Genomic DNA, 13,989 nt, shown 5'->3' with positions numbered 1-13,989 from the left:
GGGGGCGGCAGCCCTAGATGGGGAGCAAGGGGGCGGCCAAGAGGGGATGGGAGAGGGAGGCGCACCAATATGGGCCCTAAGGCCCATATCCCATTAGGGTTTGCCCCCTCTCCATCTCTTAGGCGCATGGGCCTTAGTGGGGCTGGTGCCCTTGGCCCATGTAGGCCAAGGAACACTCCCTACAGCCCATGTGGCCCCCCGGGGCTGGTGGCCCCACTTGGTGGACCCCCGGGACCCTCCCGGTGGTCCCGGTACGTTACCGATAAACCCCGAAACTCTTCGGTGACCAAAACAGGACTTCCCATATATAAATCTTTACCTCCGGACCATTCCGGAACTCCTCGTGACATCCGGATCTCATCCGGGACTCCGAACAACATTCGGTAACCACATACAAACTTCCTTTATAACCCTAGCGTCATCGAACCTTAAGTGTGTAGACCCTACGGGTTCGGGAGACATGCAGACATGACCGAGACGTTCTCCGGTCAATAACCAACAGCGGGATCTGGATACCCATGTTGGCTCCCACATGTTCCACGATGATCTCATCGGATGAACCACGATGTCAAGGACTTAATCAATCCCGTATGCAATTCCCTTTGTCTATCGGTACGATACTTGCCCGAGATTCGATCGTCGGTATCCCGATACCTTGTTCAATCTCGTTACCGGCAAGTCTCTTTACTCGTTCCGTAAACACATCATCCCGTGATCAACTCCTTGATCACATTGTGCACATTATGATGATGTCCTACCGAGTGGGCCCAGAGATACCTCTCCGTCACACGGAGTGACAAATCCCAGTCTCGATTCGTGCCAACCCAACAGACACTTTCGGAGATACCTTAGTGTACCTTTATAGCCACCCAGTTACGTTGTGACGTTTGGCACACCCAAAGCACTCCTACGGTATCCGGGAGTTGCACAATCTCATGGTCTAAGGAAATGATACTTGACATTAGAAAAGCTTTAGCATACGAACTACACGATCTAGCTATGCTTAGGATTGGGTCTTGTCCATCACATCATTCTCCTAATGATGTGATCCCGTTATCAACGACATCCAATGTCCATGGTTAGGAAACCATAACCATCTATTGATCAACGAGCTAGTCAACTAGAGGCTCACTAGGGACATGGTGTTGTCTATGTATCCACACATGTATCTGAGTTTCCTATCAATACAATTATAGCATGGATAATAAACGATTATCATGAACAAGGAAATATAATAATAATCAATTTATTATTGCCTCTAGGGCATATTTCCAACAACACCAGGTCCGAGTCGCCATAACATAGGATCCGGCGAATGCAAGTTCTTTGGCAAGCCGGAGCCCGTGTATGAGCGCCTCGTACTCGGCCACATTGTTGGAGGCGGCAAAGTGGATCTGTAGCGTGTATCTGAGCTTGTCGCCTTTGGGAGAGGTAAGGACGACGCCGGCTCCCAAGCCGGTGCGCATCTTGGACCCGTCGAAGTGCATGCGCCAATGGGTGGAGTCGGGAGCCGGCGGCAGGTACTGGGTCTCGGCCCAGTCGACGAGGAAGTCGGCCAGTGCTTGGGACTTGATGGCGTGCGGGGCTGGTAGAAGATCGTGTAAGGGGCCAGCTCGATGGCCCATTTCGCCACCCGGCCGGATGCGTCCCGGCTGCCTATGATCTCGGCCAGCGGGGCGGTGCATACGACCGTGACGGGATGCTCTTGAAAGTAGGGCTTCAGCTTCTTGGCGGTGAAGTACACGCCGTAACACATCTTCTGGTAGTGCGGGTAGTTCTGCTTTGAGGCGGACAGCACCTCGCTCAAATAATACACCGGCCTCTGGACCGGCTGGGCTCGGCCTTCTTCTGGGCGCTGGACTACGATGACGGTGCTGACCACCCGGCTGGTTGCGGCGATGTAAAGGAGCATGGGCTCTTTCTCAGTCGGCGCCGCGAGGACAGGCGGCGTGGCCAGCATCTTCTTCAGCTCGTGAAAAGCTTGGTCGGCCTGGTCGTTCCACTCGAAGTGAGTGCTCTTCTTCATGAGGCGGTAGAGGGGGAGAGCTTTCTCTCCGAGCCGGCTGATGAAGCGGTTCAAGGAGGCCAAGCACCCGGTGAACTTCTGATGATGTCTCGAAGCTTGGTGGGGATCGCCATTCTCTCGATGGCCTTGATCTTCACCGGGTTGCATTCGATGCCGCGTTCGGAGACCAGGAAGCCTAGGAGCTGGCCGGCTGGCACTCCGAACACGCATTTCTCGGGGTTGAGCTTGATTTGGAACCGGCGTAGGTTCTCAAACGTTTCCTTGAGGTCTCCCAGCAAGGTGCCGCGCTTCTCCGTCTTCACCACGATGTCGTCCACGTAAACGTGAGCGTTTCTGCCGAGTTGCTTGAGGAGGCACTTCTGCATGCAACGCTGAAAAGTGGCACCGGCATTTCTCAAGCCGAATGTCATAGTCAGGTAGCAGAAGGCTCCAAATGGCGTGATGAAGGCGGTCTTCAGGCGGTCGTCCGGATCCAGCTTTATCTGGTGATATCCGGAGTAAGCATCCAAGAAACTCAACAGCTCGCATCCGGCTGTGGAGTCTATCACTTGGTCAATCCTTGGCAGGGCAAAAGGATCTTTGGGGCAGGCCTTGTTGAGGCTCGTGTAGTCTATACACATGCGCCACTTGTTGTTCTTCTTTAGCACAAGGACCGGGTTGGCGAGCCACTCTGGAAAGAAAACTTCCATAATGAAGCCGGCTGCCAAAAGCCGGGCTATCTCCTCCCCTACAATCCTGCGTTTCTCCTCCGACAGTCGGCGAAGGGGTTGTCTGACTGGCTTTGCGTCTTCTCGAACATGTAGTTTGTGCTCGGCGAATTTCCTCGGAACACCCGGCATGTCCTTGGGGGACCATGCAAAGATGTCCCGATTCTCACGGAGGAAATCGGCGAGCTCGCCTTCCTATTTGCTGTTCAGGTTTGCCCCGATGACGGCAAACCTCTCTGGATGCTCGGGGTCAAGAGGTATCTTCTTCGTCTCCTTGGCCGGCTGGAAAGATCCTTGAGTATCATGCTCCTTGGGGTCGGGGACACGGCCGACTGCTTGCCGGCTATGGCCACGACTCGGTCCAACATCTTCTTTTCTTCGGCAATCACAAGGGACTCGGCCAGCCGGCTGCTGGCCGCGCACTCAGAGGACTTCTTGTAATCGCCGGCTACGGTGATGACGCCTTTGGTGCTTGGTATCTTCATCTTGAGGTATGCATAGTGGGGAACTGCCATGAATTTGGCCAAGGCAGGTCGGCCAAGCAACGCATGGTAAGGGCTTTCCAGGTCCACCACTTCAAACCAGATCGCTTCCCGGCGGAAATGCTCCTTGTCCCCAAAAAGTACATCAATCTTGATCTTGCCAATGGGGGCGCAGGACAGGCCGGGTACGATGCCATGAAACACTGTCCGAGTAGGCATGAGCTGCTTCGTCTTGACATTTAGCTTCTCCAGGGTGTCACGGTACAGGATGTTGATGCTGCTCCCGCCGTCTATCAACACACGGGAGAAGCGGGCGGCGCGTCTGTCCGTTGCAAGGGTGGCTTCCAGGACCAAAGCATAAGAGCCGGGAGACGGCATCACCTCCGGATGGTCGGCCCGGCTCCAGCTGATGGGCTTTTCTGACCAATGCATGTGTCCGGCGGGGTTGGCAGCGACCACGCTAACTTCCTGGCGCTCTTGGCGTTTGCTGCGCCGGTCTTCGGGCTGGCTTGTAAAGACGATGTAGGTTGCTTGCTCGTCGGGGAATTCATCGTGCACAGCTCCGACTGTGGGCCGAGTGGCCGGAGGCGGCGGGGCCGGCAGGCGGAGGCGGCACGAGCCCCTCGCCTTTAGAGATTCGGGTGAGCCAATGGCACTTCCGGGTCGTGTGGTGGACGGCTTCGCGCCGCTGTGGAACTTGCACAGGGGCGTCGAGAGTTTGCTCGTAGGAGAAGGCGGGCTGCCAAGCCGGCCTGCCGCCCTTGGGCTTCTTGGGCGTCGGTCGCTCCTTCAGGCGGCGTCTTCAACTGTGGCCACCTGCCGACTGGCGGGAGGCGGCGCGGGGCCCTTGCGCTTGTGGTCGTTCGAGTGTGGGGGTCGGCCGGAATCCCCAGCCGGCGTCTTGGGCGCCGGGTTGAGTACCTTTCCGGACGCGTCTACCCGAAGCTCGGTCTTCATCGAGGAGTCGGCGGTGGCGTACTTGTCCGCTATGTCCAGAAGCTCGTCGAGGGTAGCCGGCTCGTCGCAGAGGAGCTTGTGCTTGAGGAGGGTGCCTTCTCGGCATCCGGCTGTGAAGTATTCTATGGCTTGCACCTCGTGCACCCCTTCACAGGAGTTGCGGAGCTCGGCCCAACGCGTGAGGTAATCGCGAGTGGACTCGGCGGGGCCTTGTACGCACAAGGAGAGCTGTCTGGGCTTGGGAGCCCGCTTGTAGGTGCTGGTGAAGTTGCGGATGAAGGCTTCTGTGAATCTAGCCAGCTGTTGATGCTACGCGGCTTGAGGCTGTTGAGCCAGGTCCGCGCCGTGCCTTGCAGCATGAGGGGCACGTACTTCACGGCAACGCGCCGGTTGCCGTTGGCTATGCTAACCGCCGTGGAGTAGTCGATCAACCAATCTTCCGGCTTCACGGAGCCGTTGTACTTGGGCGTGTCTCTTGGGAGCGAGAACCCTTTGGGGAAAGGGGCTCGTCGCGGATGCGGGGGCCGAAACAAGGCGGGCCGACATCGTCTTCTTCTTCCAACGCCAGGGATCGCGCCAGGCGGTCGATCCGATGGCGGGCGTCGTTCTCGCCGACTCCTTCGCGGCGGCCTAGCCGGCCGCTGAGAGTCGGGTGCGCCACTGGCGGCGGCGGGATATCTCTCTCCACGGGGCGGAGGCGGAGGCGGGTCGCCCCCCATTCCATGGCTCGGGGATGACCGTCCGCGTCTCGCTCGATGGAGATCCGGGTCCGGCTGCGGCTGGCAGCCGGCTCCTTCTCGCGTCGCGCGCGGGTATTGCTCGTAGTCGGCGTCCGGGACGTCGCGCCGTGTTCTCGGCGCGGGGGAGGGCTTTCCGCGCGGGCGTCGGCTTCGTGTCGCTGCGCGGCTGCGTCAATCAATTGCTGGATGCGCCGGGTCATGTGGGGGAGGTCTTCGGCCTCCAAGCCGTCCAACTCGTCTACAGCCGCCTGGGCGGCACGCAAGTTCTCGAGCGGAGTGGCATAGACCGGGCGGTCGACTCCCAGCGTGTCGGCGATGACGGCGCCGCGTTGCTTGACAAGGCCGGCCCGGCTTGGCCCGCCCGGGGCCGGCGTGCCGAAGGCGGCGCGGTCAGCTTCGCGCTGAGGCCTCAGTGAGGCGTCTTACAGAAGCCAGCCTCCGGCCCTCTGCGAGGAGGGCGAGGCGGCGTGCCTCCAGTGCTTCGTCGTCGGCATTAGCCGGGAGGGGAGCGGACAAGTCGTGGGCCGCCGCATGCGAGGCGTCGTGGCGCTCTCGTCGGCCGGGCCGCCGTGGCCGACAACCATCACTTCGGTGGTGACAGCATCGCAGCCGTCGGCTCGAGGAAGCGGGTCGTTGTAGATCGTGACGTTGGTGGGGAAGGTGTCGTAGGAGGCCGTGTCGGAGTCGACAGGCATCGGGTCGGTGGAGCCAACCGACTCCAGGTCCGCAGCGGGCTCGCTGGAGACATGGAGCTGGCCGAGAAGGTTGGCGAGGTGGTCGGTGCCCGCATCGGAGGCGAGCTCGTCGGAGATGAGAGTTTCGTCGAGGAGATCGGCGAGGCTGCTCGCCGCGCAGATGCTGGTGACGCCTTGCAGCGCGTCGTGGCAAGCGCCATCGGGCGTGCCGGGCTGGCTACGCTCGCGGGGGAGGAATAAGGTTCCCGTCCAGAACAGGTCTCCGGACGACGGTGCACCTGGCCCCACGGTGGGCGCCAAATGTCGGGTGGTAGGTGCGACATATGCCAACGGGTGGCTTATCATTGTGGGAGCCAGTAAGACATCGCCGGTGCCTGGAAACGGGATAAGGCGAAGACATGCACGCCGGCGGATCTTACCCAGCTTCGGGGCTCTCCGTGGAGATAACACCCCTACTGCTGCTCTGCGGGGTCTCCGCATGTTCACTAGATGAATCAAGTAGCTACACAACGCTCCTTGAGCTGTTTGGTGGGAGGAGGAAGAAGGGCACGGCTAGCCTGCTTCTTCTCCTTGTGTGGTGTCTAGGACTAGCAGGGGGTCGAACCCTTTGCATGGGTGCTCCGGGGGGTTTATATAGGCCTACCCCCCGGGGGTACAATGGTAATCCGACTGGGCGCGGGGCCCAGCCGTCTGTGACTGCGCTCGCCGGCTTCTGCGCCGGCTGCTGGGGCCCGCCGACTGGTGGGTCCCGCCGCTGCCGGCCCCTTGGTCGACAGGCAGGCCCCACTGTCCAGGGCCTGGTCGGCGGCTGGTTACTGTGGCTCCATCTTGTTGACGTGAGCTTCATCATGGTAAACGCGGCTATAGTACCGCCGCCTATCAGGCGATCGCTGTAGCCTTACCGCGTCTTGTCTCCTTAATAGGGCGTCCTCTTCGAGGAAGGCGGCAAGCCGGCTGCGGGGAGCCGGCTCTGTCTTGGGCCGACTAGTTGGAGGCGTGGCCGCCTTCGGGCGTCTCTCTGCTCAAAGGGGCCCATCGCCTGTGGGCCACGCTGGCGGCCCGTCGTGGGTGATGCCAGGGTCAACATGGCAACAGTGCCGCGTCGGACAGGTCATGCCTACCCCGTACGGCGCACTGTGCCAGGCGTGCTCCGGGATTCGGGGGTGGCAGGCTTTACTGTAGCCACGCCCCGTCGCACCGCCGTTAGGTGGGTGCAAACTTTTGTGGGTACGGTCTTGACCGCTTTATGGGGAGCCGGCTTCTTGGAGTCGGCCTTCTCATGGCCGGCTTCTTAGAGTCGACCTTCTCATGAGGGCTAAAATCGGACCGCCTTCCAAAAGCCGGCCTGGGTGGCAGCCAGCAAGGGGAAGGCGGCCCCATGTCTTGGATTCTTGAGAGCCGGGCGGGCTCGTAACTTTTTCAGAAGGGCCAGGGGAAGCCGGCTAGGCTACCCATGGCTATTTACTCCGACAATAAACAACAAATTTTCCCGTGAACAACATCACATAGTCATACATTTTGAGTTCACAAATTCATGACAAATTGTAGAGATAATTTGGCCATACTTTTCAGATTTTATATGAGTACATTGGTATGTGGGTATGGATTATACGATCCCACACCCGTACCCGCTCTATCCAATGGGTTTCAAATTTCCCTATTTATATACCCATGGATAACATTTTGTCCCATATCTTTACCCTAATAGAGTTTTATCCACAGGGCACGTGGGTAGTGGATACCCATTGCCATCCTTACTTTTGTCCCACTCTGCTCTCTGATCTTCACATGACATTGATGAGTGGACCAACAACGGGTGATGGCTCGTTAAGTGGACTTTCCCCTCCACAAGGCCGAGAATTGCCCTCTCATCCTCCAAACGGTCCGCATTGATGCCACTACCACGTGGACACATAAAGGAAGAAATGAAAATGTACGCTGATTCAACATTGATAGCGGTCTGTGCCAAAATTCATGGGCAATGGCTAATGCTAGATTTCATGATGTATTCATTGGTACTGACCATTGAACCTACATATTTATTTTTGGAAAGGACTAATTAAAGTCAAAGATATATTTTAAGGCACATATATAGTTTTTTGGGGGAAAAACTTCTGATCTATTCATCAACTATCAAGGGAGTATAAACACCAGAAGTAAAATTACATGTTTGTCCATAGACCACCTAGCAACAACTACAAGCATTGGAAGCGAGCCGAAGGCGTGCAACCGCCACCCTTGTCACTGGAGCTAGGCAAACCTTTTTATAGTAGACACCCGAGAAGTCATCGTGCTAAGGCCCTATAAGACTAGCACACTAGAACAACAAACAACGACGATGAAGAGAAGCGTAGATCAAAAGGATCCAACCTCTAGACACACAAACACATACAGACGGAGACTTGATCTACATGGACTGGATCTAAATGGATCCACCGAAGACAAACGTCGATCGAATTCCGTGAGATCTGCCGAAAACGAACCTTCACACGTCCTCCGCCAAAGCTAGAAACACCGCGGGGACGAGGGCTAGGCAAGGAGAATCTTATTCCATCTTCAGTGAGCCGGCGCCAACCCAAGCAGGACCAAAACCCTAACAAAACTCAAGAAGACATCCAAAAATGGAGCCCTCCTGTCGATGAGGGCTCGGATCCACTACACCTACATGGCCCTCATGCCACAAGAGACGAGGCAGACCGGCGCCGCCGATGGGAGGCACGAGAAACCCTAGCTCAGGGTGTCCCTTGGAACGAGCAAAGGGGTACGACTTGAACCTAGATGTGTTGTTAGGCACATATATAGTTGGGAAGAACACCAACATGTATGGATGTAGTCGACGGAGCCCCGACATAGATTTTGCCGTCTCCTTAGGGCGGTGAGGTTAGGGTTTTTCGTCATGTGGTGAAATTTGGTGTCACGTGCTTTAAATCTATGCAAGGGTTCGACGACGACAAGTCCTTTAGGGCACGTGCAGGAAGACTTCTCAGTTGTTATCGACAAGTTCAAGCTGGCTCCGATAGGGGAGCGGCGACAACGGCGCGTCGGTGGCTCGTTCTGGCGACAGTTTTGTTCGTTAGGTTTGAGATCCTTTGTACTCTCCCGGTGAATTTTTATAATAGATCTAATTCTTTTTTTTGTTTGTAGTACAGATAACAATGCAAGAGGGCCCGACTTGTGAATTGAACACGGCATACAAATCCAGTCTGTAAGGAACACGGACACATCCAGGTCAGGTATGGATAGATCGAGCCAAGTCGACAGCCAAGCGGCAGTCCGGCATTATCCTGAACCTTCCGTTCGTTCGGAAGCTTTCGGTTAATAAAGCCGTGCGATCTAATACCGCCTGTCTAAATCCGGAGCCCAACGCGATCAAGCAGATAAGCCACACGTGATGCATGCGGTGCTGCACGTCGACGTGGCCGGCCGCGCCCTGGCCGTGGTGGAGCGCGACGGCGCGCACGACCCGGCCACGGGGCGCGCGCTCACCGGCTCCTGGCTCTGGGACTCCGCCGTCGTCCTCGCCACCCACCTTGCCTCGGCCAGACCCGGGACGATCCACGGCGCCACCGTTCTCGAGCTCGGCGCCGGCACCGGCCTCCCGGGCATCGCGGCCGTCGCGTGCCTCGGCGCCGCGCGCTGCGTGCTCACGGACGTGGGGCCGCTCCTGCCGGGCCTCAGGGCCAACGCCGAGGCCAACGGTCTCACGACCGCGCAGGCGGACGTGCGAGAGCTGCGCTGGGGCGAGGACGCCGACCTGCCCGATTGCGAGCTCCTGCGCGTGGACGTGGTGCTCATGTCCGACGTGTTCTATGATCCGGAGGAGATGCCGGCGATGGCAGCCACGTTGCGCAGGCTGTGGCGGGACGGCACGGTGGGGTGGGCGGCCAGCGAGGTGCGGTGTGGCGTGCAGGATTGCGTGGACGTGCTGCGGGAGCACGGCTTCGATGTGGCCGAGGTCGACAGGGTCACCAGGCCGCTGCTGCGCGACCCCACACAGGCCTCCGACTTCGCCGTCTACCGCGTCGAACTCTGGCGGCCTCATTAGGGTTTTCTCTTTTTTTTCTTCTTTTTTTTCGGCAATCAAGAGAGCTTTATTAAATCACAGCAGACCTAGGACAATCAGCCATCAAGCTGGTCACTAGGAAGTTAGGTATCACATCAAGCCAGCATTCGGTCATATTCAATGTGCAAGTATGTTTAGCACATAGATGAGCCGAAACATTAGCCGAACAATTTATATGAAGTACACTAAATAAAGGAGTGAATTGCATAAAACCACCACATTTGGGGCTTCACTTGCAGAAAACCACCGGGTCACTAATTTTTTGCAAAAATCACCGCGGATTCGGTAAACTTGTTGCAAATAGCACTAATCGGGCAATTTGCTGCGTTTGATCATTTTCTGACAAGTGGGGCTGGGCTGTAAGGAGCTGACTTGGCAAAACATTTACATACACCTCCTTAGATCTAAAAACAAAAAGCAATCGACCCCCTCGCCCCTCCTCCCAGACCTGTCCCCGACCGCCCGACCTCGACTTCTGCCCCTCGCCGGAGTGGAGATGTCCCCGCACGCGTCGGCCATCTCCGCAAGCACGAGGGCCAGCAGCGCATTGCCGTTGTCGGGGAGCCGGAGCTCCTGTGTAGTGTCTGTGGCGTGGACTTCGTGGAGGCGGCGTCGGGAGCTCGGCCTTCAAGCCACGGCGGCGTCCGCCGGGATGCCGTGGTCGCGCCTCGGCCTTCTGCCAAGGATGCCCAGCGCCCCTCAACGCTGTGGATGCTGGCCAACCTCCAAGCGCTTCGGCCGCCGTCGGCGGCGCGCGCCGCCCGTCTCCGGCGCCTCCTCCCCTCCTCCTACACCTCCCACTTCCCCTCGCTCGTGCAGCCACAGCGGAGCGTCCACGCCCACAGGAGAGCCCCGCAGCCCCGTGTGCACGCGCCACCGAGCCTCGCGCCGCTCTGGCCGGACTTCCCCGCAGTTCGACGGTGCACCGGGCACAACCGCCGCCCCCTCTCCATCTCCTTCCTCCCCTGTCTCTCTCCCTTCTCCCTCCCTCCTCTCTCTCTCTCTCTCTCTCTCTCTCTCTCTCTCTTCAGGACGTTCGTGGAAGCTGGACGAAGCCGGATCCGCCGCCGGCTATGAGCTCGTACACAGGAGAAGGAGAATATACGTTAGCCCGTGAATAAGGGAGGAGGAAGGGAGGGGAGGCGGGGCAGCAATGGTCGCCGACGTGTGGCGGGCGGCGACGAGGTCGCCGGAGTGGGCTCCTCGCCGGATTTGGTGTCCGGCTTCACCGCCGCCGCCTGGGAGGAGGCAGTGGACGGTGGTGAAAGGGGGGGCCTGATTGCTTTTTAAATTTTCTAATAAGGGTGCATTTGTGAAATTCAGGGGGGTGTATGCATTTTTTTTGCTAAGTCAGCTCCTTACAACCCGGCCCCACTTGTCAGAAAGTGATCAAACGCAGCAAATCGCCCGATTAGTGCTATTTGCAACAAGTTTACCGAATCTGCGGTGATTTTTGCAAAAAATTAGTGACCCGGTGGTTTTCTGCAAGTGAAGCCCCAAATGTGGTGGTTTTATGCAATTCACTCCTAAATAAAGAGAAATTGCTAACTAGCTCTTCAATTTCAAGTAAGATTGGAGCCACAATTGAATGAGAATTGTGGCGAGTATTCCAGAGTTGCACCAACTCCAGGCAGTCCAGCTCCATGATCACATGTGTGAGTCCCCGCAGACTTGCGAAACGAGCCCCCTCACGCATTACCAAAGCCTCCGCAATTAATGGATCCGAGATCCCCAGGTGCGGCTTACACCAGGCTCCCAGGTATGTAGACATGGATCGAGCGATGCCACCCGCACCGCTACAATTATCTTCGAAGTTGATAGCCCCATCTGTTGTAATATTGACAATGCCCGGGTCCGGTGGCTTCCAACCACAACCTGGTAGAATTTTTGCTGCACTACGTGGCAATTCCAACAGAGCTAGCGACTCCTTGATGGATCACAATGAAATCATAGGATCAAGCCCTTCCTGATCATGCTTGATTCTGTTCCGTGAATGCCATATAGACCACACGATAGTGATGATTTTGTTGGGGAACGTAGTAATTCCAAAAAAAATTTCCTACGCACACGCAAGATCATGGTGATGCATAGCAATGAGAGGGGAGAGTGTGATCTACGTACCCTTGTAGACCGACAAGCGGAAGCGTTAGCACAACACGGTTGATGTAGTCGTACGTCTTCACGGCCCACGACCTATCAAGCACCGAAACTACGGCACCTCCGAGTTCTAGCACACGTTCAGCTCGATGACGATCCCCGGACTCCGATCCAGCAAAGTGTCGGGGAAGAATTCCGTTAGCACGACGGCGTGGTGACGATCTTGATGTACTACCGTCGCAGGGCTTCGCCTAAGCACCGCTACAATATTATCGAGGATTATGGTGGAAGGGGGCACCGCACACGGCTAAGAATATGATCACGTGGATCAACTTGTGTGTCTAGGGGTGCCCCCTGCCCCCGTATATAAAGGAGCAGAAGGTGCGGCCGGCCAGGAGGAGGGCGCGCCAGGAGGAGTCCTACTCCCACCGGGAGTAGGATTCCCCCCTTTCCTAGTTGGAATAGGATTCGGGAGGGGGAAAGAGGAGAGAGAGAAGGAAGGGGGGCGCCGCCCCCCTCTCCTTGTCCTATTCGGACTAGGGGGGAGGGGGCGCGCGGCCCAGCCCTGGCCACCTCTCCTCTCTTCCACTAAAGCCCACTAAGGCCCATATACCTCCCGGGGGGTTCCGGTAACCTCCCGGTACTCCGGTAAAATCCCGATTTCACCCGGAACACTTCCGATATCCAAATATAGGCTTCCAATATATCAATCTTTATGTCTCGACCATTTCGAGACTCCTCGTCATGTCCGTGATCACATCCGGGACTCCGAACAAACTTCGGTACATCAAAATGCATAAACTCATAATATAACTGTCATCAAAACCTTAAGCGTGCGGACCCTACGGGTTCGAGAACAATGTAGACATGACCGAGACACGTCTCCGGTCAATAACCAATAGCGGAACCTGGATGCTCATATTGGCTCCCACATATTCTACGAAGATCTTTATCGGTCAGACCGCATAACAACATACGTTGTTCCCTTTGTCATCGGTATGTTACTTGCCCGAGATTCGATCGTCGGTATCTCAATACCTAGTTCAATCTCGTTACCGGCAAGTCTCTTTACTCGTTCCGTAATACATCATCTCGCAACTAACTCATTAGTTGCAATGCTTGCAAGGCTTATGTGATGTGCATTACCGAGAGGGCCCAGAGATACCTCTCCGACAATCGGAGTGACAAATCCTAATCTCGAAATACGCCAACCCAACATGTACCTTTGGAGACACCTGTAGAGCTCCTTTATAATCACCCAAGTTACGTTGTGACGTTTGGTAGCACACAAAGTGTTCCTCCGGCAAACGGGAGTTGCATAATCTCATAGTCATAGGAACATGTATAAGTCATGAAGAAAGCAATAGCAACATACTAACGATCGGGTGCCAAGCTAACGGAATGGGTCATGTCAATCACATCATTCTCCTAATGATGTGACCTGTTAATCAAATGACAACTCACGTCTATGGTTAGGAAACATAACCATCTTTGATCAACGTGCTAGTCAAGTAGAGGCATACTAGTGACAATCTGTTTGTCTATGTATTCACACATGTATTATGTTTCCGGTTAATACAATTCTAGCTTGAATAATAAACATTTATCATGATATAAGGAAATAAATAATAACTTTATTATTGCCTCTAGGGCATATTTCCTTCAGTCTCCCACTTGCACTAGAGTCAATAATCTAGATTACACAGTAATGATTCTAACACCCATGGAGCTTTGGTGCTGATCATGTTTTGCTCGTGGAAGAGGCTTAGTCAACGGGTCTCTATATTCAGATCCGTATGTATCTTGCAAATCTCTATGTCTCCCACCTGGACTAGATCCCGGATGGAATTGAAGCGTCTCTTGATGTGCTTGGTTCTCTTGTGAAATCTGGATTCCTTTGCCAAGGCAATTGCACCAGTATTGTCACAAAAGATTTTCATTGGACCCGATGCACTAGGTATGACACCTAGATCGGATATGAACTCCTTCATCCAGACTCCTTCGTTTGCTGCTTCCGAAGCAGCTATGTACTCCGCTTCACATGTAGATCCCGCCACAACGCTTTGTTTAGAACTGCACCAACTGACAGCTCCACCGTTTAATGTAAACACGTATCCGGTTTGCGATTTAGAATCGTCCGGATCAGTGTCAAAGCTTGCATCAACGTAACCATTTACGATGAGCTCTTTGTCACCTCCATATATGAGAAACATATCCTCCTT

The 13,989-nt window shown here is 55.8% G+C and overlaps 1 protein-coding gene across 1 annotated transcript; it reads left to right on the top strand.

Moving 5' to 3' along the window:
* The first annotated feature begins 8,779 nt into the window (after positions 1-8,779).
* LOC125534308 (protein N-lysine methyltransferase METTL21A-like) lies at positions 8,780-9,848 on the top strand. The gene has a single exon (XM_048697564.1). The coding sequence runs from the start codon at positions 8,999-9,001 to the stop codon at positions 9,650-9,652; it is 654 nt and encodes a 217-aa protein (XP_048553521.1). The 5' UTR covers positions 8,780-8,998; the 3' UTR covers positions 9,653-9,848.
* The last annotated feature ends 4,141 nt before the right edge of the window (positions 9,849-13,989 follow it).

This window comes from Triticum urartu, chromosome 2 (assembly GCF_003073215.2).
Source record: "Triticum urartu cultivar G1812 chromosome 2, Tu2.1, whole genome shotgun sequence".
NCBI classification, from domain to species: Eukaryota; Viridiplantae; Streptophyta; class Magnoliopsida; order Poales; family Poaceae; genus Triticum; species Triticum urartu.
This window is presented reverse-complemented; position numbering and strand designations above follow the sequence as displayed.